At 40.7% G+C, this 25,709-nt stretch overlaps 1 protein-coding gene across 7 annotated transcripts in view; it reads right to left on the bottom strand.

Moving 5' to 3' along the window:
* The window catches only part of LMO7 (LIM domain 7), a 142,782-nt gene that overhangs the window by 41,008 nt on the left and 76,065 nt on the right, over positions 1–25,709 (bottom strand). For 4 of the 7 annotated variants that reach the window (XM_068154366.1, XM_068154540.1, XM_068154457.1 and 1 more), the window contains exons 5-8: positions 6,459–6,489; positions 5,973–6,086; positions 5,282–5,480; positions 3,912–4,161 (exon numbers count right to left, since the gene is read on the bottom strand). In XM_068154366.1, coding sequence (XP_068010467.1) covers positions 3,912–4,161; positions 5,282–5,480; positions 5,973–6,086; positions 6,459–6,489 — 594 coding nt within the window. Of the gene's footprint in view, positions 1–767; positions 1,485–2,048; positions 2,250–2,487; positions 2,779–3,129; positions 3,430–3,911; positions 4,162–5,281; positions 5,481–5,972; positions 6,087–6,458; positions 6,490–25,284; positions 25,308–25,709 lie in introns of those variants that run through there. The other 3 variants (XM_068154271.1, XM_068154102.1, XM_068154184.1) reach the window with 3 other exon arrangements.

The raw sequence follows: 25,709 nt of genomic DNA, 5'->3' as shown, positions 1-25,709 counted from the left end.
TTCAGAGCTAAGGAAACATTTGAACCCCCTTTCCCCCAGGAAGTTCAAAACCCAAAGGAGAGTTAAGAAGTCATTAAAACAGTGCTCAGACATAGGAGAGAAATTTTGAGTATACCAGGAAAGGATCAGAGGAAAGTATTCAATAAGGACTGTATGAAAGCAGGGGGAAAATAATGGCAGAATAAAATATGTCACAGTGTAATTTAATGTTATATGGACACACAACTTGCATGCACCATGACTTGGGGCGGGCAAAACAATACTAGTTTCCTTTGTTCACCTGATCTAATCGTCTCAAATCTGTGACAGGACTGTTTACAAGTATTTTCAAACTTGGGTGCAAGCAAGAGTATCAGGTTGTCCATTTCCAGAATCCGCCATTAAAGCCTTCACGTGTTTCAGAAACATTTCTACCATTTATAATTGGGGGGGGAATATTATATATTTATAGCATCCATAGTGGCTTTAATAATCACTATTCCTGTTCAACCATGGCAAGAAATTGATGCAGAACTTTGTGCCAGAAGTAGCGGTAACATATTTTCCCTAAAATAGCATCCTAAAACTGGAAAACAGTGTAATTTTTTGTCGAAAATATGGTATTGCAGTCGTTAGCTTCTATTGAAAGCAAATAAAAAGCTTGTCCAGGATGGCATGAACAAATAGCAGATTGGCATTCTACAAATGGTTCAACACAAGATGATGCTTGTCTGAACTGAAAGGGTTCAACTGCACTCAAGCACAATCCGTGCAGGACACAATCTGACCTCTCTACCATCTGCCGTTTCTTGTGTCTAGCTTTGCTGGCCTCCCTGATCGCTTCCCACTTCTTCCAGTCTTCTTCACTGCATGGACCCGGGATGAAATTCACTGGCTGGACATTGCTGCCCACCTTCCATGATTCAATCTTCCGAGTCAGCATATCATCCTTCTTATGGTGGGAAGATGGTGACAGAACTCTACCGTTGCTCTTTTTTTCCTCTGGCGTTGCATTCTTTTCAAGTAAACACAGAAATTTGGAGCGGATCTCCTCCGGAAGACTCCAGGGATCAGGAAAGAGCACTGGGTGATACTTGTCTGGAGCGCCTGATAAAGGTACCTCTTTTTTCTGAGAGAGGATTTTACGAAGAATCATGTCATCCTTTTCCAAGTCTGGAATCACCGTTTGTCCTTCCCTGGGCTGCAGAATTATCTCACCCTCTAGGGGAGGCTCCTGCTCAGAGAATCTTTTTAGATACCGAGGGTCTTGTAGAACAACTTGATTCACATGGAAAGCCCCAGTTTTCCGAACAAACAAGTCATCGTTTTCTAAATCTGGATACAGGCATCCATTTTCTGCATCTCCTTGCTTGCATCCTGGTACAAAGGAAATATTCTTTCTACATTTTATGAGCCTAGGGCCAGAAGTAGGATCAATTTTAGTCTTCGTTTCAGAAGACAAGTAGTCAGAGTATTTTTGCAGGGCCTGAAGTAACGAAAACTGACTGAAGCATATAAAACAAGAGGAGGGAAGTAAAAATATCATTAACTAGCAAGAAATAAGCAGATCACAATGTACTGTGATACACAGTTGGTTTAGACTTGCAATATCCCAAGCAGTACAAATACATCATTTGGCATTCACCACCACTAACTGTAGCACAGCACACTTCAACCATTGTAAAGGTATCACAACATACTAACCTGCTCAGAAACAGCACACTGACATGCTCACACACAAAGCCAGAAGCTCTATAGCTCTATGCAGCATGTTACACTTGTACATTTACGTTTTAGAGGACCAGCAACTTATAGCTACTGAAAAAACCCAAAACAAACCAAAACAAACAACCCTCCTCCAAAAAAAACCACATCAATAAAACCAAAACACCCCCAAACAAACAACCCCCATCCCCAGAAAAAACATATCCTCCAACAAAACAAAAAAACACATCTAAAACCAAAATAAGCATAACATTACAGGGCGCAGTTTAATTTCATTTAGCTGTTGCATATCCAGTCATTTCTTTTTGATGCAGCAAGAGTACAGCTCATGCAGCAGTATCAACCTGGGCTGATCGGAAGCCTCCAAGATTTTTCCTTCTGCAATCTGTGACAATGAGCTTCCCATATATTCAGCAGCTGGCTTATAGTTCTGATCCCTTCTGCAACTGCTGTTCCAGTCAAAAGTTGATCTTGGTTTATTAGCAACAATAGCAGAACTTTTTTTGTAAGCAAATTCCTCATCCTCAGAATCTGATTTCTTTCTACTGTGCAGCAGCACAAAGAATGAGCAAAGGGAAAGAAAAAAAAGAACACATGAAGTGTACTCACTTGAGTAAAATGCACAGTGGCAACACTGCAATAATTTTTTTCTTATGTGTTATTTGTCTTAGAAAATAAGAAGACATATCCTGCTGCTCCACTAGCAACAAAATTGAAAAACAAAGTCATACCACTGCACTTCATTTACACAGAAGAGAAACAGGGGCATGCACGAAAACGCACCTGAACCCTTGAATCTCTTTATACCAGGGTTTGAAAGAGGATTTCTTGATTTTTTTCCATAGCAATTCTTCTTCTGGAGTCCAAAACTTAGGAAGAAATTTGTCAAAAGCAACAACCGTACTTGCTGCTGAAGCACTTAGCTTGCGAAAATAGAGATCATCTTTCTCAATGTTTGGGATGCCTATTTCTTCTTCCTCGTCCTCATCAAAATACCCAGATAATTCTGAAGGAATGTTAACTCCCGATTTGTTTTCCTCTTTAGTATCCAACTGCCTCTGCCTCCTCAGGTTACTGTTCAAAATACCCAACCAGTTAAGATATTTTAAGAGCAACTTGACATAAAGAATGCAAAAAGGCATGCTTTTTGGCTCAAGAGTTCAACCTCGTGAATGAAGCAAATTAGTTCTCAATTCCATCACTGCAGCACCAGAAACAACAAAACACATTAAAAAAAAAAAAAGGTTAAATGGTTATATCAGCATCCTATTGCTTCCAACAAAAAATACAAAGTCTGACAGAAAAAGCATTACAGATTAACAGCTGTATTAAAATGCCGATTAAAAGACCAACTCTATGGAGTTATTTATGGACTGCAATTCAGGTAACACAGTAGTTACTGGATCTTGGATTAGTATCTCTGACCTCAGTGGTTCAAGCTTTGCAGCTAGGGGACCAGCTGGATAACTTTCTTGTGAGCAAGATTTAGGAGAGTCATTGTGCAACACGAAATGATGTCCAGGTGCAGCAGAGCTCACAGGGCTCTTTTTGACTAGAAATCTACGATTTGCTAAGTCATCCATAACCAGGTCAGGTAGCCTTCTTTCATCTTCTGATTCAGAGCCACTGTCATACTCATAGATCATCTGGAAGGAAGCTGGATTTGTGAGCCCACACTCTGCTCTCCTATCTTGGCAGGAAGCTATGGGATTCCTTTCACATCCACTGAGGTTGACCAAAACAGGAATAGAACGAAGACAGTGAAGTCATGAAGGCAATGATAAAACTCAAGAGCTGCCCACTAATCTCATCTGCACGCACCAAGAAGCTGGACAACCAAAATTCATCACCATATTTTGGAAGGCTTTCATGAAAAATTAAAATCATAGGTCTGTCTCTTGTAAGCTTGCATTTAAGATCACTTTAATTCACTTTATCCGGATAAAGAATCTGAGCAGCATCAAACCATTACTCAAACACCAGAAGACTGGGGGGAGGGGGGTGAGGATAAAAAAATAAATAAAGAATCAAAAAAATCAAACCCAATGCAAACACACAACCACACCAAAACATCCCCCTGAATAAATTATGGAACCTCACATACAGTACTTTGCATTGCAGAAAGAGCAGCTTTTCTTTAACACATAAAGAAATAAGTTATTTCAAAATAAATCCATGTCTTTTTTATTAAGGCTGCACTCTGATACCTTGAAAATGTTCCATCTGATTCGGTGACAGGACTTGCCCAGCTCCTCCTGTTGTCCTCATTCTTCTCTGTCCTCTTCTTCCTCAGGGGTGCTGGCACATACGCCGTCTGCTTGTTTTTGCTGGGTAAGAAGCGGTTGAAGTCAGTGGTGGGTTTCGGTTCAATCACAGAAATCCTGCGGTAAGACCTGTCGTCTTTATGGGAGTCATGCATTTTGAAAGGCAGTTCCAAGTCTGTGTCACTGTCACAACCTTCGAAGAATGGGGAAAGCATAGAAGTTATTCTATTGATGTAAGATTTTAGGTAAAACATGCAACAAAAATCTTCTAAAATCAATTTAATTCCATATTCAGGGTGTTTGGCCAAATTTGCTGAGCTACTGAAGGGACAGTAGGCAAGGCATTTTTAGAAGGCAGGGGCTAAGCTGCAATAAGGTCCATTAAGATGAGCTTGGTTTGCCTGACCCTGCTACCGTTGTTCCATTCTTTCATTATCACTGCTCCCTGCAGGAAACAGTGCAAACCTGTAGCCTGAAGACATAAAACAGCACAGAATTTTTTGATTTAAAAAAAATAAATACTTGCCACTCAAATTTACTAACAGCAAACAGTATAGCAATGTGCTTATCTTACCAGATTAATGCCCAGTAGAAGCCTAGGGTATGTCACGTGTATAGTGTAACTACATGTTGCTTTGCTCAAATCAGAAACGCTCCATGTGGCCTCAGCCCAATGATTTTGTTATTTGCATGGAACAAAATCCAAAAGCTCACTACTCTCTTAACTTTAAATTAGACTGCAAGTTTGTACTGAATCTTAAAACTGGGAGAGAAACACAAGTTAGTGTGCAACTATAGGGATCCAACATCACAAGCTTCATGCTACATTTCTTTCCCTGCCTTTCAAATGTAGTAACTAGTACTAATGTTTGAATACAGGTGGGGAAAAAATCCTACAGCATACTCACAAATGGAGTGAAGACAGAGGTTTGACACATGCATGCTAGGAACAACACAAGACACTTTTGCAACTGTTGAATTTTAGGTCATCGTATTAGGGTCTGAATTGTAGACATTTCCCTTCCTGAACATGGGAAAATGCTCTATCCATACCACAAAAACTCAAATGTGCCAGTGAGAGCAGGAGTTCCAGCAACCCCTCCTAGGAAAATTCATGTGAGTATCTCTTTGTTTCTATCAATGGCTAAAGGTCAATATTTACTTAGGCAAAACACAAGTGCAGCTGTTGCAAGACTAGGAGTTGTCTTTCAAGCCAGTTTAGGTATGGGCACCCAAAGTGTTAGGTTCATACACTGTCTTCCCCCACAGTCATAAAACATACGTCAACAAAAGAATTAAAGGGGAAAACATACCTTCACTGCCACCTTTCAAAGTTATATCTGATGAAAAGCTTGTAGAGGATCTTGAGCCAAGAGAGTCCAAGCTATCGAAGGAATCGTCTCTTTTATGGCTAGCTGAAGATGAAAAGGGCTCTCCCCGGTCAACGTACCAAATATCACCGTACCCACTATCCCTGCCACTTCTGTTCAGGTGGCCAGACTCTTCAAGTGCCTATGAGAGTAAATTTTGCATGACCTTTTAGAATAGCTTAAGATGCAAATGCTACTCATGAGTTTTCACTCACCTGTTTTGTGTTTTGTTTTTTTTTTAAGTGTACCGTGAATGCATAAACTTTAACAAAGACTACTGTAATGCCTCCAAAACACACACTGCAGCATGGATAGAATATTCAACACAAGATCTTAAATTTCTCTTCTCTCAGCCAAAGGGAACCAAGACTGAATTCTAAATCTAACACATCAATCAGAGTAAGTGGATTCTGAATTTCATTGTTATATGGGTCACATAAGAATCAGTGAAAGCTCAAAATGATTCCCTTCACATGGACATTGAGAGCAAGCAGAAGAAACAAAACAAATTATTACGTACTCCAAATTAAGAATAAAATTAAACACCCAAGATACTGCTTAGAGTTGTTGCTAGAATGTATAACAAACTATAAAAATCGAGCTATTAGTTTACTATCCTTTTTAGATTCCTTACCTTAGTCAATGCTTGCCCTAATAACTTCTCAAATGCTTTAAGATTGAGGTATGGACCATTATAATGAGGGCTACTTTGAGCTTTTCTCCCAAGCCAGTATAATGTAATTAAAACCTAAACATAAACAAAACCAAATACAAGTTTAATCACTTTTGTGCTATACTATGTTTCAGCATAAAAGAATCTCAAATGAGATTTTTCCACTATGAATTGTAATGTCTTATTTATAACTATGATCTCCATCGAAACAAATAAAAGAGTGTTATGATGCACCTCATGTATCTCAAGTAAGTAGAAATAAACAGTGTTTCAAATTGGTACAGCTCTATACAGATCATTGTAAGATGGCACTAATTTGCATCAGATAAATGAACAGTTAAGAATAATGTATAATTGACAATGCCATAAACAGCAATGTTTTTCAAATGATTTAATCATAATTCATACAAAATTGTTTCAGAAGGCATTGAAATAGATGTGTCTTACATTTTTCACTCTTCTGTTGGTCTCCTCCGGTCTGAAGCAGGGCAGGGAGTGAGAAAAACAAAATAAAGAAGTTATTTTAAAATAGCTGACTTAAGATGTAGCTATTATCCAAGATTTAAAAGGTTTCAAGTGCAATTAGTTGTGTATTTTATACTGGCCTGCATGACTGTTACAAATGAAATAAAAGCATGTCGCATTGCATTGATATTCATAACGCTGTACTACTCCAGTCATTAGAAAGAAAGAAACAAACTAGCTCATTGGTTATAGTTTCTGATTTCAGAGGTCCTCATAAAGGCTCTAGGCCTTTTTTTGATTAGCTAAGTTAGTTACCAACAAAATAAAAGTGGAAAAAATAGTAATGATTTTGTGAAATATAGCTTTTAGTAGCCAGGAAGATCTTCAGCTCCCCATGAAAGCAGACTCAGTTCTTACTTTTTCCCTGAGTGTATTATGTTTTCTAAACTAAATGAAAAGAGAAAAAAATAAAAGGAAAAAAAAGGGGAAAAACGGGAAAAAAAAAAAAGAGAGGGAGAGAGAATGTAGAGACAGAAGGAAAACAAACAGAATCACTAACATGAGTAATTTTTTTTTTTTTACTATATAAAGCCAATTTGTGGCACACCTCAGAAGTGTACCAATGCAGTGCTCCTGTTCTGTTCATTTTAAGAACAAGAAGAAACTTTTTGGATGGAAAACCCCCAAAGGTAAGGTATCAAAGACTCAGTCCTCAGGTGTAAATATTCAGGACAGGACTGCAGACAGCAGCTGAACGGACATCCCTGCACTGTCAGCAGTTATGGAAGAGCAAATGGCTCAAATACACCAAAACAACTTTTCACTGGCCTTAGTCACTGCTTACCTGTGCCTGGTTCAGTGTCAAGCTTCACACATATCACAGTGAAGGGGTTAAAAAAAAAAGGAAAAGAAAAAAGAAAAGCAGAGAAGAAATATACAGCAGCAAAAAGGCCCCCACAAAACCTCTTAACAGGTCAGACTAATGGTCTATCAGGGCACCATCTAGGAACAAGCTGGACAAGGGTTGCAAGAAAAAGGTAGAAAAACTCTTCAGAGGATGGGGTTACAAGTGAGCAGAATGATGACAAGTCCTGATAAGCATATATGGCAACACGAGAACTTTCACAAACACAGATCATTCCTCTTTCTTCCTAGTTAAAGAGTGCCAGATCACACCTGGTGGACCTGTAATTGCCTTGCCTATCCCTGCACCATAAAGAAATCAGGCTGCCTGCCATACAGAGTTCTAGGATGGATTTGACCTGCATGGTGCTCACCTGCAACTTAATATCACATGCCAGAGATGCTACTGGGTTTGTAGTCAGTAATCTTAATGTGATATATAAATACTTTAAATAATTTATTGCCCTCCCCCCCTTTTTTCCCCCCTTAAAAAAAGAGCCTTCCCAAACAGAATGCTGCTGTTTTTTCACATTAGTCTACTTTTGAAGGAAAACTTCCCCTTCTGTTTCATCAGTATGTGGATTTCTTTTCCTGTGTCCATGCTGCAGAGCACACAACGGCATGGCTGTCACCTAATATTCTGACTAGAGACAGCAATCTAGTTAGGAGTGAAAAACTCGGACCTTAGTCAGCTGGAGCCTGTATCCAAGAGTTTGCCAACCTGCATGGAAAGATATGACCAAACACGATCATATCTGCTTGTGCTTTCTGTGAGTTCTCTGGGATCATTTAGAGATCATTTGCAACAGGAGCAGCACATATATACCTTGAGTCCTGTGTCCAGTTCAGGGCCACTCAGTTTAGGAAAGACGTTGACTTGCTGGAATGTATCCAGAGAAGGACAACAAAGCTGGTGAGAAGTCTGGAGCACAAGCCCTATGAGGAGAGGCTGAGGAAGCTGGGGTTGCTTAGCCTGAAGAAGAGGAGGTTCAGAGGAGACCTTACTGCTGTCTACAGATACCTGAAGGGAGGCTGTAGCCAGGTGGGGGTTGGTCTCTTCTCCCAGGCAACCACCAAGAGAACAAGAGGACACAGTCTCAAGCTGCACCAGGGGAGGTGTCATAGTTTGGGCTGGGTGCCCTCTGCTACAGGGGTGTTTCCTGTGTCCAGAAGTCCAGCCCAGTGGGTGGATGCAGGAAATTAGGTTATTTCCTACCATGATCCCTTACACCACTATAAGTTTCACGGGGGGGTCTGGCACTTCCTCTTTCCTTCCTCTCCAACACCCAGTAACTGAGGGAGAGATCTCCCAGCCCTGGGCCTGGTTAGGCCCAAAGCCACAGGGGGATGTGCAGTCTCAGATCTGGCCAGCTGAGACTAGCCTAGCAGTGGGGGGGGGGGGGGGGGGGTAGGGAAGGAGGAGCCCTGGGGGTTTTGGGTGCACCCTCAGGTGGGGATGGGATCTCTCTGGATCTGTTTTGGGGTTCTTCTTGTCACTGTGTTTCTAGTTCTCTACACGCACTCACTGTTCTCTATTTAAACTTTCCATCACTTCTGCCATCTGTTTGTCTGAGTCGTCATTTCTGCATGTGGTGGGGAGGGGGTTTGCCCCAACCCATTACAGGAGGTTTAGGCTGGATATTAGGAAGAAATTCTTCATACAAAGAGTGATTGGCCATTGCAATGGCCTGCACAAGGAGGTGGTGGAGTCACCATCACTGTAGATGTTTAGGAAGAGACTGGATGGGGTGCTTGGTACCATGGTTTAGTTCATTAGATGGTGTTGGGTGATAGGATGGACTCAATGATCTCAAAGGTCTTTTCCAACCTGGTTAATTCTATTCTACATTTGTCTATTTCAATATGTTGTCTATACAGCATAATCAGCAGCTGAATATGAGCCAGCAGTGTGCCCAGGTGGCCAAGAAAGCCAGTGGCATCCTGGTTTGTATTACAAAAGCTGTGTCCAGCAGGAGTAGGGAGGCGATCGTCCCCCTGTACTCAGCACTGGTGAGACTACACCTTGAGTATTGCGTCCAGTTTGGGGCACCTTAATACAAGAGGAGATATTGAGGTGCTAGAGCAAGTGCAGAAGAGGGCAACAAAGATGGTGAAGAGCCTGGACAATAAATCTTATGAAGAGCAACTGAAGGAGCTGGGAGTGTTTACTTTGAAAAACAGAAGGCTGAGGGGAGACCTCATCGCTCTCTACAACTACCTGAAAGGATGCTGTGGAGAAGGTGGTGCTGGTCTCTTCTCAGAGGTAGAACAAGAGGGAATGACCACATGTTGCAGGTTTAGACTGGACATTTCTGTGGACTGTGAAAAAATTTTCACAGAGTGGTCAGACATTGGAATGGGCTATCCAGGGAGGTGGTTGAGTCACCAGCTCTGGATGTGCTTAAAGGTCATTTAGACATGGTGCTTGCAGATATGCTGCTTTGCAGGACAGGGTTAATGGTTGGACATGATGATCCCAGAGGTCTTTTCCAACTTGAATGATTTTAGAATAGAATACAATAGAATAGAATTAACCAGATTGGAAAAGATCTTTGAGATCATTGAGTCCAACCTATCACCCAACACTATCTAATCAACTGAACTGTGGCACCAAGCACCCCATCCAGTCTCTATTTTGTGATTCTGTTAACCATAATACACTAGGCTTGGGTATTTGGGCTATAAACAATGCAAAACTTAGGACATTCAGGTAAACCAATAAGCACAGTTGAGACTCAAAATTCAGGCAGAGAGATATTTCACACACTTGAATGAGATTGTGCTCCATTCACATGTTTGCTCAGTTAACAACAGAAACAGATGGACAAGTTGTTTACTCTTTGTGAGCAAAGTTTCTTTGCTTGCATTACCGCTCTCCTCCAAACTATGCCTATTAGTCTCTAAGCTTTTTCAGTGACTTGTCATGATAGATGTAGTCCAAGCAGAAAAGCAAACAGAACAAGAAAACCCCTGCTAATCTAGAACATCACTTCCTCATTTATATAGAGATATATTAATTCTTCAATGGTGCTTAAAGAAGGAAAAGGAGGAGAACTCTGCTTCATGAATGAACTGTTGTAGAATCTGTGTAAAACAACAGGTATATAATTCTTTGCCAAAAAGAAAATCCTGTATAAAGAAGCAACATTCTTAAGAAGGCCTTGAAAGCCATTTGTCACCTACAAACTTCGCAGTTGCTTCTCCCTGAGGCATGCAACTTGCAGAAGATGTAATTTAAATACGCTTGCTAACATTCTCTGAGCGAAGAGGCTGTTTTATGTACAATCTGGTCAAGTTCATGATGCACGTCTGGGCTTATGCACACAAGCCATTGCCCAGTTACCCTCCAGTACACTGCATTTAAAATATCTGGGCAAATCTCTACTCCACGAAAGTGTGATTCAAACTGAGATGCTTTTAAGAGGAATGACTTTTTACTGTAAGCATCAACATAAAAAAAAATGCAAGATTTAAATTCAAATGCAGTAAATGAAAACATAAATTGAAGTATTGTATTAAATGGAAGTTCTCCTTCATAAAGTGCTGTCACAATGTAATTATAATGCAGTATTATGCAAAGAATTCAACTGTGATCTTGTGCATAGTTCTGAACAACTACAGGTCATAGCATGAGACAAGACAAAGGCACCAACCTCAAGCCTAGTAAGCTCTTTGCTGCTGTGAGATAAGGCATGACCCTACCGTCTCCAACAGCCTGTTGCTACCCAACAGCAGGTTCCTGTTCTCACCTTCACTCTCCTTTTCAAGTCTGGCTGTACATACACAGGGCTGAAACACTGAGTTTCTCATGCTGTGCTTAAAATCAGTTACAAGATGGAGTGCAAGAACTTCAGCAATGTAAAGTTTATGCTTTTTAAACACTCCTGGACAATTATAAACTTATTTTGAGATAAGTCTATGGCATTGAAGTGCATATGCAATGCTGCTTGTAGAGATGTTTGTCCTACTATTTTAGGAACTGAAGGGGTAACCTTCACTTAAGTACCTTCATCAATGCAAATAGCTGCAAATCCTGCATTGGGAAACTGTGAAAGAAGTCTGCTTTTTTCAGTTTTCATTCAAAATCTTCATCACTTTCAGCCGGTGCAGGCTGTATTCTTTACAAAACCACTCTTTTTAACCTAATTTCTGGCTTGACTAAATGAATACCATTATGCTGAAAGTTATTAAGCAGGCTGATGCTTTGCTTAGGAGGGCACAGCCAAGGCAGCACCTTAACAATTTGCTAAAAGAAGTGGGTTCCTCTCCAAACGACACTGCAACTCTACTTACTGAATCACTTTCTGTCATTTCAAACATTACCTTCTCTGTCTTCCTAGAACTTTTTATATCTCTTTTCACTAACAGTTCAGCTCACTAACAGTTCAGCTTCTGTAAGGATGTGTGAACTAAGCAAAATAAGCTGCTCCTGCCAGTCCCAGTATTTTAGCATTTGTTCTGCAGTTGAAAAGAAAGGCAACGTCAACCCCCTCTGTTGCCCAACCTAGCTCCTATGGCAAACAAAGAGGTATCAAAATTTGGAAAGTACAACTTTGAAGTCACAAGGCATGAGCCTTAATTGCTCACAGTGGTTTCAGTGAAAGTTTATGTGCAACTTCCAAGATTAGCCGTTCTGAAACGCAGCTATCAAATATTGCATGAAAGTCTAAAGGTCACGAGATAACAATATGTGGGAATCATTGTAACAGTTAGGAAGTACAACGGCACAATTGCAAACTGAAAACTGATGCAAAGAAATGTGAAATCACCTGTGAAGAAATAATACCTTCTGTGTAAATCATCTCATCTACGTCAATCCTTTAGCAAACAGAAAAGAAAAAAACCAACCCACCACAAAAACCAAATGGGACAGAAATAGCTCTCATTTGTTAGTAGGTGTTATGCTTGGAGACCAATTCTCTCTGTTTTGTCTGACCATGACACACATCGGCAGACATCACTTAAGCTTGGACCAACGGATATTTTTCTAATAAGGACCATTCTCCAAGAATAAAGCAAAGTGACATGGTAAGTCATCAGGCTGAGACATAGCTTAAGGAATTTATTCTCAGCTCTGTTGTTTGCTTAAGGTTAAACAGCAAAATTAGTCAACAAGGCCCTAACCTGACAATTACAAAGGTTTTGGCAGCAGCTGTGGCTGAAGGACTTCCTGGTCTCACTCTTCCTTCCAGCCACTCCTGTTTGCTGTCCCCGTGGCTATGCCAACAAAACTCTGATTCACATTGTAGTTCCACACTGTGCATCAGGACCAGAGGGCTGTTTAAGATTTTCCTAATATACAGTTCTTGAACCCCAGATTAACTCACCTATCTGGTTCACAGCATACTTATAGGTGAGAGTCAGCAGTGCTGCAGAGGCAATGGGCTGCCACAGAGAGGGCAGAGGGCTTTACAGCAGAGGACCCAGCTCCACACACCTGTACCATAGGAGTTCTGGCATGATGAAACATCAACTATAGGCAGCCTGTGCTTCCCCTTAATCCACTGATATCTCAAAGTAGAGTGAGGAAAGTGTTAATGCACTTTGAGGTACTTCAATAATGGGGGGGGGGTGTTTAGAACTTGTACAAGACAGTCCTATACCTCACAGCAGCTAGCAGGCCACAGTACTTTTAAGAAATCACGAACTAAGCTTTGACAATGGATATATTTTTATAATTGGTTAATGCTGACACTTATAGATATACCCCTCTAGAGACTCCTTACAAAAGAGCAGTGCCATTTTAAGTAGCTATGTTTGGGTTGACTTATTCAAGACTTCTAGCAACTATACCCTCCTGTTTGGATAATGTACTAGGAAAACAGAATATGGCTTGGTTCCCTTACATATTAAGTGACAGAAACTATCACTTCCTTATGTCAAATTTGCTTTGACACTTCACTTAGTTCTATTGTCCAGGGATGACATCAGCATGCAGTTCCAGACCAAATCCAAAATAATGAGAAAACAGAGCAAATTTCCGGAAGACGATTTTACAGCTCCCTCTGTAGAAAGTATGATTTTCTGAGGCCCTGTTTCTGAAACATATTTACAGCATAGAAATCAATCTATTATTTAAGACCAAAAGAAGCTAGATTAGAGAATCCCTCTGCCCTAAATGAGGGTAATTTCCTGGGAAGAGACTATGCAGTCACACTAAATGAAGTAAGACATATCCAAATACATTTATAGGGAGAAAGAAACGACAGAGACACTCCTACTGATAGAAAGGAATGTGCCAGTGACACATGTGCCCTGCCCAGTGCCAAACCCTTTCCCTGATGACAAATACTCCAGAAACACCAACAGCTGCCAAAGCTATCTGTTTTCCATCCATTTCTCGTTACTACAGATGTCACAAACACAGGACTTTAAAAGATTTTTGTTTAGAATGAAGTATCAGTGCTCTCCCTTTGAAATTCCATCCACCAAGGTTGCAGTTCCACCTCCCAGATGCCCCTTGATGGGCTTACAAGAGCCATGCTCTGCCCTGGGAGTGAGAATAGACCAGCAGGCTGCAGATCAAGCCTACTCCCAAGCTCTTAGCCAACCTCCAGGTGCTCTAGCCCAACACCAGACAGCTTCACTTACACTTCTGAAGAGTACGGCTGAGAGTGTGAAGGATTCCTCACCCTTGGCGAGCTGTGCTGCACAGGAGATGAACACCGTCTGTCCAACTAGCAGAGGGCTTGTGCTAAATTTTAATCTCTTTGGCCACCTACTCAATTGCTATTAATATTGCTGTTATCAGATTTCACTGAATTCCCATGTGCTGCTGAGAATAGAATGCCTCCAGTGGAAGATGGGGCTGCCGAATGGGTACAGAAACATAAGGACATTCCTCCAGCACTTGGATTCTTACCAAACTGATATTCAACCCCAAGAACTGCAGTTCGCTGCTGAAATAAAATGGTTGGGTTATGGTTGCAGCGTTCAAGAACAGCTTTTGGAAACGCACCTTTTCTGTTTGACTATAAAAAGCACATTTATTTTTCCATGGCAACATATCCACCAGACCCAATGCCACCTACATCACAACAGCACACAGGGTCAGGTATAAAATGACTGCAGAAAGCATTTCTCCATGTCCCCAGAAACACACTGCCTGGCAGCATGGAGTTCTGTGAGTTCCCCTGACTGAGCTGCCTGCCTCCACAGCTTTGCCTACTAATGAAGGAACTGAGGGGGCAGAGATGAGGTGCCCAAGAAGGGAAAGGCAGAGAAGGAATGCAGTCAAGCCAACACCTTCCATGGGAATGCATCCTTGTCCATTGCCTCAGAGCCCATCCTTTCATATCACCTCTTGGGCATAATGCTTCCTTGCTGACTTCACCCTTTATGCTTCCATGTTATTCTTAAAATCCTTATCAAAACAAAACCAGACACTTCAAGAAATGCATTCTAGAAGTGCATCAGCCCTGAAAGTCACCAGACACTGACATTACCCATTTCTTCATGCTCTTTTCCAACCCCTCCCTGGGTGGTCCATCTCTGTCAACTTCCTCATATCACAGTTTATTTTACTGATGCTCTCAAAGAGAAAAATCAGTATTTAGGGTAGTGTAAGGCAAAAGGAGTATCTGTCAAATAAAAAGAAGTAACACCACAACCACCACCCCCAATCTATCCCTAGGGGGAAGGGGGTGTGCAAAATGTCTATGCAGAGGAGAGCACAGTCAATAGCCTTAGCACTCCTTGGCTCTCATCTTAAGGGTGAGCAGGGAAAAAGGGATAGAGCATTGCTGCAGCAAAAACTTGCAGAGAAAGAGAAGATGGATAGGATTTGGCAGCTTCCTACTCAAATCTTAAGCTATATAACAATCAGTGTACTGTTGTTCACTGGTTTGTATTTATTGTTGGTTTTTTTCTGATTCCATTCCTAAAAAACACCTGAAAGTCAGCAGCTTCATTAGTCAGAAGTAGATAACTAGGTATTTATTCTACTGTTTTGTTTGTGGTTTTTTCCAGGGCAAATCTAGAATTTTTTTCCCCAATCTGTACTGGTTGCTTTAAATTCCCTATCTAGACTGGTACCTATGGAAAAATAACGATTACTTTGTTTCTGAAAGCTACCAGTCACGTGCCATATACTTTGGCCAAGAAGCCTGAGAACATCCATTGACTTTTTAGAGAAATTATGGACTCTCTGTACAATGAATTAGAAGTTATGAAGTTGACTGCAAGCTCACAAGGAGCCTTAGAAGTTCTCAAAGGAAATCAAACATTTTATTCACATGCAGAAGGATGTTTGAATTTCAGAGATTAAATCAATTGCTTTTCAAGAAAAAGACCACTTCAAGCTACACAGTAGATTAAATAGCTTGATAGAGAGTTATCATATCACCACTTACATACCCTCGAGATTTTTGTAACTTCCAAAGTATTGGTCTTTAGAATTTGGAGAAAAGTACTTTGATGAATCTCTCCTTTTACCTCCCTGATGCCTTTTTTTCCTGACCTGTACATAATTCAGTTGCCCCTTGAACCAAGGTTATACTATATGTTACCAATTCTACCTTTTTCCTTACTTGTACCATTTCAAAATGTTCAGATTTTACACTCCCCCCCTCCAAGAATCAACAAACTTGAGCTTATCCTGTGACCATCAGCGTAACTGTTTGTTAACTCCTCTTGCACTTCTCTTCAAAGCTAACTTTGAAGATCCTTTACCTTCATTCCCCATCCCCCTCCCCCAAGCTAGATCATATTGTGTAAGTTTTGGTGTAATTTGAAGAGAAACCTATATGAGGAACACATAATTGTGGTAGCAACCTTTCAAAAAGGAATAGCTGGCATATACTTGGGAGGCAAAGTAAAGTATCAAAATAGGCATTTAAGTGCAATCCTGTAGGTTTTTAGAAAAAGTTACAAAACCCATGGTGGTGCAGGCCTTAACAGTACAGAAATAGTTCAATAGCACTGTACAGATTATATTTTTGTAAAAAGTATATTATGTGCTTTGGCCAAGCTGCAGCAACTATGGCAACTCAGCATTTTTTTCAAGATAACACCAAAATTTACTTTCTATATTTGCCTGATGTTTGCCATTATTAAACCAAATCCTTACAAAATGGTTGTCCTTTTTATTCCCATTACTACAACTAACCATTACTACAACTATTACAGCTGCCTCTTCCCATAGGTGGATACCTGAGGTAACTTTGTAGAACAGCCCCAAGTTCTGACTCATTCATTCTCTCCAAGCATCACTCACACCTCTGTACCAACTTTGACTACAGATAAACAAATTACTGAAAGATAGCAGGATGAGAAAAAAAACTTCACCTCCACCAATGCCTCCATAGCAGTTGTGTGTGTGCACTCTTTTACCCTTGAGCCCCAGGATTAATACAACTGTTTGGTTAGGATAAAGCGTTCAGAGGTAGTCCCTCAGGAAGAACTAAGATTTGGCTGGGTAAACAACTTTGCTGGTTCAGAAAGACAAGAGAGGGTTTTATAGCCTCTCTAATCAGAGGGGAGGGAAAACACCCAACCAACGAACCTCCTGCATTCAGTCTCCTCCCTTGGTTCACTCCCTGGGAATTATTCAGTAAATGCAACCCTTTGTTATTTTTGTGTCAAGCAAACAGGTGTGATATACAAGTGCCTTCTTCATAAGCAAAACAGTTTATCACAGCTGATAGCACTGAATAGCAAGGTTGATTTAATTTCTAGAGGTATGCAAAACAGGGATAACAAGACACAACTCAAGTGCATCCTCTAGAATTTATACCATATTATTTGGTAATGAACATCTGCTGAAAAAGAAAATGAGGTGACTGGCAGTAACTTATACTGAGTATCGCTATGTTCCTGCCTGCACTAACATCAAGTTTCAACCAGTCCAAGTAAGTATCAGCTCACTTGCTGTTCTAAAACATTCACAGGAGACAAATCAGCACAGAAGTGACTCACAGAGTTAACATCAAAACCTAGAGATGTCCGCTCTTCCCACAAGTGGCAAGTAATCCCGGACGTCTCTCCACTCTGGTCATCTCTTCAGGGCAGCCCAGACCCTTAAATGCCAGCTATACACATGAGAATGGATATATCCTCCTGACAGGATACAGACCCCCTGCTAATGCAGGCCTATGCAAGTACCCAGGAGTGACTTTAGATTTGTGATGCCTCATTTCTTTTCCTCCACTTGATCAATTACATTGTTGTGCTGGCCAAACTGTTGTATGGTAGGACAGAGAATTGAGGCAGGGTAGACCCTGCCCCTCTTTTCATTTTCAGCTTTTGTCATATTATTAAACAAATGTTTTAGCACTTTAAAGTGGGGCTAGTAAAAACACAGCTTTTGGAAAGGTGTCTTACAGGTGGTATTTGGGGCAAGAAATATTTTGATTTATTTATAGAGATGGACAGAATGAGGATGGCAAAATGGAAGTATAGAAGGTAAGCAGAGTTTATTCCATGATAAAGATTTTGGATGCAAGCTAAAGTGGTGTGGTAATTTGTCCTGAAGTAGAAATAAATCACTGCTGCAAGACTGCATCATTTAGTTTAGTCTCTACATTTGGAATACAACATTTAGAGGACTACTGGGTTTTCTCAATGTTTTGGCAAAATATTTCACAAGCAAGTAAGCAGCACTGAAAAAAAAAAAATATCTAATGCTTCCTTTTGGAAATGTTGCCGTATTTTCTCCATGTTTCTCTGGGTTACCCTAGCAACACAGAACATATCATCACTCATCACACAGAGCACAAAAGTATGAATCTGACTTCTCTCTACTGACATTACTTCTCTATTAACTTAGGTTGATGCACAGGTACACAGATACAACTGAACTTTATTATGACCAATGTTCTCTTGATCTGCCTTCATTTGTGAGGATGCATTCAGAACAAGAAAGAAACACTTCAACATCTGACTCCACATTAATTGAAGTGTTCACTTTTATCAGAACTGAATACTGAAAGATGACACATTCCCTTGGACTCCCCCTCCCAGAAGACATGGCATGGAAGAACTGTACCATTTGAAATACACAAGATGCACAAACACACACAAAAATCAAGTAAAATACACAAAATGTATTACTCTTAGGAAAACCCTGCCCTTCTGTTTTGCAGAAAAGGCAAGATCTAAGATGAGCAAGTACCATTTTCTGTATTTGCTACAATTCTCACCTCCCATACTCTGTTCCTGCAACATCCACATGTAAAGGAGTTCTTTGAAGATGTAATTATTCATATTCAGGTTCTTTATGGCTTCACATTTATCAGTATAACATTTAAAATTACTAAATTAAATTTACTGCTATCAAAACTGCTGAATAAGTATTAGCTTTTTGGAGGGACAAAAAGAATGTCTACCCCAGTGGACAATAGTGCTTTAAGGCTACTTAGAGCAGCCCAGTCGGAGGCTATTTTTACACATTTGGTCAAAACATTAAGCTTTTCAGGCCAGATGATTTTCCAGCCAAATTTTTAATGTTGGAAACATGAATGCTTCTTTACAGCAAAGTGAGAGAATGGGTAAAAGTCCAAATACTTGCTCTGCCAGAATGTTAGAAAGCCTGTGTGGGAGGCAAAGGAGGGAGGGAGAGAGAGAGAGAGAAGAAAAATTAAGCTAGTCTGACCATATATATCAATCAATTCTGAGCATCCCAATCTAGTGAAACTGAATCTGCTATTAGTCACTTGGGAGTTTCTGTTGTAAGGTTTTAAGAGTCTGAGAATAAAAACTTGAACAAAATTAATGATATGAGAAAGCAATCCCAGACAGGGAACTCTTACTAGTACTCACGAAGCATGTAATTTCTGCCACAAAACTGATGACCAAGGGGAAAAAAAAAAAAAAGCAGCTTAATACACTAATTAAGACACCACCAAACGTTCTAACAAGCTGTTACAAATAAATCTGATGGTAGAGAAAGAACGGAACAAAATGATCCCATTCTGCTCCAAGTGAGGCCATGGCAATATTCCTAACATCTTTAATAGGAGCATGAGTAAATGCTAAATTAGGAATCTTCCTTCTCACAAGAAAGGAGATACTATATGCACCAACTCTTGGAAACTACAGTGAGCCATCTGCAGAAATACACCAACTGTTTAGCCAGATGAAACACTGGAGAAACAGGCTACCAGACACACATGGTGGTTGCGAGCTATCCTTCCCAGAAGTCAATTAAATCACAGAGCCAAGACAACACAAAACTAACTCTTGGGCTCTGGAAGAGGCAAATCTACAAATCCTTTCCCCACTCAACTTCACCATTTCTTCACAAAGATCAAGCAGTCATTTTGACCCAGATGAAATTAACATAAACCTTGAAACTCATCTAGGAATCCACAGCTTCTAAAGTCTATGGGTCTCTTGAAATCCCTGGGAATGGCAACCATAATTGCATTTGACCATCATGAAGGTTAAACTGCAAAGTATATCAGTAGCACCAGCTTGCTACAAGGCTCAGCTACATAAGTGACAGTATGCATGTTGCATTAGTGACTGCTAAATCCAGACCTGCTATCTCAGAAGGTCTATGGAAGCAGCCCTCTTAAGTTTTCAGTCCAACTCAAAATTCCCAACAACACTAGTGTTATCCCTACATTCACTGTTCAACAAATCAATGAAAAGCCAAGACCTTATAATTCTCCAATTAAAACTGATAATCTAGATGAGATGAGAAAAGCAAAGGCAGTTTGCTAACACTAATTGGATGGCTCTCTTCTTGAATACACTTAATTCTAGTGTAGTCTGAAACAAATCGTTATTGGGGAAGATTCACACAGGAATTCATCACAGATCACCAACATGCACATTAGCACAGCAAGACTCAATAACTTCCAAGATTTCCTCTCCTGTTCACCTTGAGCCTAACTAAACTACAAGAATAACTCAGTACAGCAGAGGAATAACGAGAAGCATCCTCCAATGAGAACAGCATAAATCAGTCTCTGCTGATGGTTTAGGAATAAGTTGTCAAACTGCCAGGTTTGGCAGCAGTTGACAGGAAGGCAACCACCATAAAGTATAGGAGAAAAGAATGGTATTTAAATACCCTCATCCTTGGACCCAGAGAGCATACACAGGAGATAACCCTGGGCATTACCATCATGTTTCATTGCCAGATGACAAACTGCTGACCATGTTTATCCACACAACACCAAAAGCTTCTTGCAATATACTTTCACTTTCTTGCTGCATAGGTGGAGAGGGCTGTGTGCTTAAAAAACTCTCTACATTTCAGAGTGGATGTAGTCAGTGGCCAAATTAACCTGCTAGAGTATAGAGTTAAAAAATAAATTTAGTAAGAATCATTGTTGTAGGCTTGGAGTTGTTTTTAGCAAGTAAAGGCAAAAGTCTTCATCATCAAGGAAATAACAGTTACGAAAGAGTAGTACACTGTACAAGTCTTCTAAGGTGCTAAAAAATAGCTTATATTGCAGGGTAAGTTATGCAAGTCTCAACTTTAGCAACTTAAATCAGAACTATCAAAAAAAGCTCATGATAAAACAAATGAGCCATCTGTTTGATGCTAATTTATTAGAAGACACTAATTCAGAACCACTGCAGTAGTCAGATATTTGAGGAAGAAGATGAACGTGAGGTCTTCTGCCACAGTGCATTAATTAAATGTTCTTCACTTGTAAAACAGCACATTAAGTACATGTGAAAATATGCACCTCAACATTTTTTTCAGGTAGGAAGGAATCTGTGGAAGATTGTGCTAGGCAAAGAAATCCAGACTGTTGCATGAACTCCAGACAGAATGCCAACTTTGTAATTATTTGAACTATTATTAAAGGTAATATAGTTATTACTTAGACCCTTGAAGAAAAAACCTAACATGCAGAGGATTGTTACACAGCTGAATATATTTGAACTTTTCTGTACAAAAAAGTTACCAACAAAAATCAGGCTATGCTGCAAAACTGAAAGCCATCAAGAAAGAAATTAAAAGCACATTTTGGGTTGATTTACAACGTATAAAATCTCAAATAAACTTATTCTGAGTTCACAAAGAGACTTATGCATCCAGAGCAGCTCACAAGTAAAAATATGATCTCCTGATCTCCTATGATCAGGTGACCACCTGGTGGATGTGGGGAAGGCTGTGGATGTAGTCTTCCTGGATTTCAGTAAGGCCTTTGACACTGTCCACCACAGCAAACTCCTGACCAAGCTGTCAGGGCCTGGCTTGAACAGCAGCACTCTATGCTGGGTTAGGAACTGGCTGGAGGGCTGAGCCCAGAGAGTGGTGGTGAACAGTGCCACATTCAGCTGGCAGCCAGGCACTAATGGTGTCCCCCAGGGATCAGTGCTGGGCCCCATCCTGTTCAATATCTTTATTGATGATCTGGACAGGAGGATGGAGTCCATCATCAGTAAATTTGCAGATGACACCAAGCTGGGGCCAGGTGTTGATCTGTCAGAGGGTGGGAGAGCTCTGCAGAGGGTCTGTGATAGGCTGGACAGATGGGCAGAGTCCAACGGCATGAGATTTAACACATCTAAGTGCTAGTTCTACACATTGGCCACAACAACCCCATGCAGGGCTACAGGCTGGGGGATGAGTGGCTGGAGAGCGGCCAGGCAGAAAGGAACTTGGGGGTGCTGATCGATGGTAGGCTGAACATGAACCAGCAGTGTGCCCAGGTGGCCAAGAAGGCCAATGGCATCCTGGCCTGTATCAGGAACAGTGTGGCCAGCAGGAGCAGGGAGGTCATTCTGCCCCGGTTAAGCCACACCTTGAGTGCTGTGTCCAGTTCTAGGCCCCTCAGTTTAGGAAAGATGTTGACTTGCTGGAACGTGTCCAGAGAAGGGCAATAAAGTTGGTGAGGGGTTTGGAACACAAGCCCTATGAGGAGAGGCTGAAGAAGCTGGTGTTGCTTAGCCTGGAGAAGAGGAGGCTCAGGGGAGACCTTATTGCCCTCTACAACTACCTGAAGGGAGGTGGCAGACAGGTGGAGGTTGGTCTCTTCTCCCAGGCAACCACCACCAGAACAAGAGGACACAGTCTCAAGCTGTGCCAGGGAAGCTTTAGGCTGGAGATTAGGAAGAAGTCTTCATAGAAAGTGATTTGCCAATGGAAGGGGTTGCCCAGGGAGGTGGTGGAGTCGCCATCACTGGAAATGCTTAAGAAGAGACTGGATGGGGCACTTAGTGCCATGGTTTAGTTGATTAGATGGTGTTGGGTGATAGGTTAGACTTGATGATCTCAACAGTCTTTTGCAACCTGGTTAATTCTATTCTAAATTATTTCAAAATTATTTTCTTCATAAAGGCTTTTATTTTTGCTATCTTTTGGCTTAGAGAGGCTCCTGTGTTTCACAGATACAGCCAAACCTTGCCAAAGTGCTTTCACAAGCTGAATATTGGCCAGTGAATATCACCAGTGGTAAGAGATTTAGTCAAACCAAAAAAGAAATACTCTATGTAAAATACTGTGTTAATTGGATAATTATATCACAAACATGCTCTCTTAGAACAGACTGCAACTTGCTCTGTTTAATGAGACAACTTTTTTTCTGCTCTATTCTACAAGGCTTTTAAAGTTGACCATCTATACCCGCTTTGTTTTATACTCATCTTTGTCCCTGCATCTTGCTTACTGACCACCACTTAAAGAGCCACATTCTTTCAAACCATGGCTATAAGTTAATTTTTGTTATAACTTCCACCATGTAGGAAAGTACCACACTTTTTTTTCCAATAATTATCCACCAATTATTTTTTTTTACATGTAAGTATCAAGGTGTTACACACTTTAATAAGCAAATGCATTGAAACCTCCTCAGCTAACTTTTGTAATACCATTAAGGCTAACTTTTTATAACTGCCACCTGCCCTCTACTTCAAAGTGTGCACTCTTTGAGGCTGATCTGGTGTTGCTGTTTGTTTTGTGAGTTGCCTGGCAGAGGCATCCATGCAATGGAGAATGAAAACAGCAAGAAATATTGGCTGGGTATCCCAAATTAGCTGTATAGTTATCAGAAGACTATTCTGAATGGTGGCAGTGCTGGCATGCAGGCCACCCACAGTCAAGGAACTAGAAACTGAGAAGATTCTACCACCTCTTCATTTACAGTAAAGGCAGATTCTAGAACATTTTACAAGATTAATCTGAATACACTTGTTTTGAAACTGAAGGGCATCTTCATAAATAACTGTATAGGATTATGAAGAAGTCACAGTACAAAGATCTGATGGAACCTGAAGTAATTACCTGGAGTACTTTCCTATGGGTGAAGCACAAACCCCCCACTGTGTAGCAGTTTCCTTCCACTGTTTTCACTGCTACTTATTTCAGCTCATAACACACCGAGTCTCCCCTGCTACAGGTGCACAAATAATAGGAACATGTTCCATTAAACATTGCATGCCAAAACCTACATGCAATTAAGCTTGACCAAACAGTTTCTAGGAGCTTGAACATATTTGCTTTCCTGACAAAAAATTCTGCAAACAAAAGCTCCTTCTCTAAGTAAGGTACACGTGCCTTTGGTAGATGTCCATCAAAAAGATTTCTTTCCTGGGAGATAAAAGCAAGCTTCTCTCTCCCCCCTGATCAGACAGCAACACATCGTTTTCACATGATGAAAACCACACAAACACATTCCTGGGCCATGGGATACAACAAGAAATTTCCAGTGTTCACTGCCTCCCCCTCCCCTAACTGGAATTAAGCTTATACAGAAACTTACAACTCAGGCTCCTCTCAGACCTTAAAAACAACCAAAAAACCCCCACAACAAACCCAAAGTCTGCACATAGGTAAATGCAAACCATTTTACCATATGAAGTGTTGTACGTGAGAGTGACAAAACACATTTCTTTGATACTGAGAATGTTCTCAATGCTTCTCTAGGGCTAGTGACCCAAAGAGACAAATTTCTCCATCAAAGTTAAAGTGAAGTGCTTGATTCTTTTACATTAGCTTTGAGTCAAATTTTGCTTCAATTTCTTTTGTCTCCACTATGCTGTCCTCTAACAAGTTCTATAGAGGAACACATTAATTCAGATAAGCTCAGGTTAAATGGCTACATCAAGCAGCATGGTACAGATATATTACAACTCTTATGGAAGGGGAAAGATGAATGAAGGAGAAAGCTGTGATGTGAGGCTATTCCAGCAGGGCACAGTCACAGGCACCCACAAGGTATGCTCCAGATGTGCCACAGTGGGACACAGCTTTGGGTCAGCACTTGCAATATTATCAGAAGAGGCTACTGTTTCCATGGCTCAGGTGTTAGGCCAACACAGCACATCTTACCATGCAGACCTACTTCTGGTCAAGCAAAATGAATGGACACTATGTAATACCTGCACCAGTAGACTCTTTTCTTCTTCACAGACTATGCTAAATGGGAAGAAGCAGTCACTTGGTTTTGGGGTTTTTTTGATTTATTTTCACTGAGGTGCTCATACTTGAACAGCTTGAGAGAATCAAGCCTTTGCCTATTGTTCTCATACATAATGATATTCAGTTTGTATTTTTATTTAGGTACTTTTTCACTGTAAAATTCATCCTTTGGGAAAGGATATATAAAAAGGACATTTAAAAACGTGCCAAGAAATGAACTTATTTATTGTATTGAGTTCATTCTTAGTTGTAAGATTTCTTATCTCTTCTCAGCTCTATTTTGGTTGAAATTTGAGTGAAGATGTCACAACTGCTCAGATTAAGATCCAGTTTGAAAATGGATTTTGAGTCCTCTTTGAATTCAGACTCATTGTTTTTACCTTGCCTAGCTTCCTCCCCCTTCTCTGCCCTTGCACTGCAGCGCCTCGCTGTGTAAACACACTTTGAGAAGACCAACAATCATCAGTCCTTCATTCCAGCTTTTCTCCCACTAAAACTTGCATTGTCCAATAAAGAGAGCAACTTAGAAAAATTATCGAGCAACCTTATCAGACACCTAACACAGCATAAACACAAAGTACCTGCCTTAGTTTATTCTGAGAGTCTGATCCAGCAATCTTCCAAATCAGTACTGGGCAAGCCGGGCGATGAGCTGATGTGTCCTCCTGGGTTGGCAGCCTGGTGCGCAGCTGAAAGCAGCTACTGTGTGCTCACGTGGTACCCAAGCAAGCAAAGCATGGGCACGCAGACTCACACTCTTTAGTATCATCACTTCCTAGATCCCATCAGTCCCAATCAATGAAAGAGATATACTGAACAGAAATAGAAGTAGTGACTTCACGAATGCAGTCACATAATTTTGGTAATGATTACCACCCCAGCCTGACTACATCCCCTGAATAACTGGAGATTTCCTCTACAGGTTATTAAATAACTAAGCAGACTAGCTCATTGAATACATTCACAAATTATCCAAGGCAGTATCAGAGACAACTGAATTAAAGGAATTT

The sequence above is a fragment of the Melanerpes formicivorus genome, unplaced genomic scaffold, assembly GCF_026170545.1.
Source record: "Melanerpes formicivorus ecotype bairdi unplaced genomic scaffold, bMelFor1.0.p_v2 SCAF_1, whole genome shotgun sequence".
In the NCBI taxonomy this organism is placed as follows: Eukaryota; Metazoa; Chordata; class Aves; order Piciformes; family Picidae; genus Melanerpes; species Melanerpes formicivorus.
Note: the sequence above shows the minus strand (reverse complement) of the source record. Positions and strands in the feature narration are given on the sequence as shown.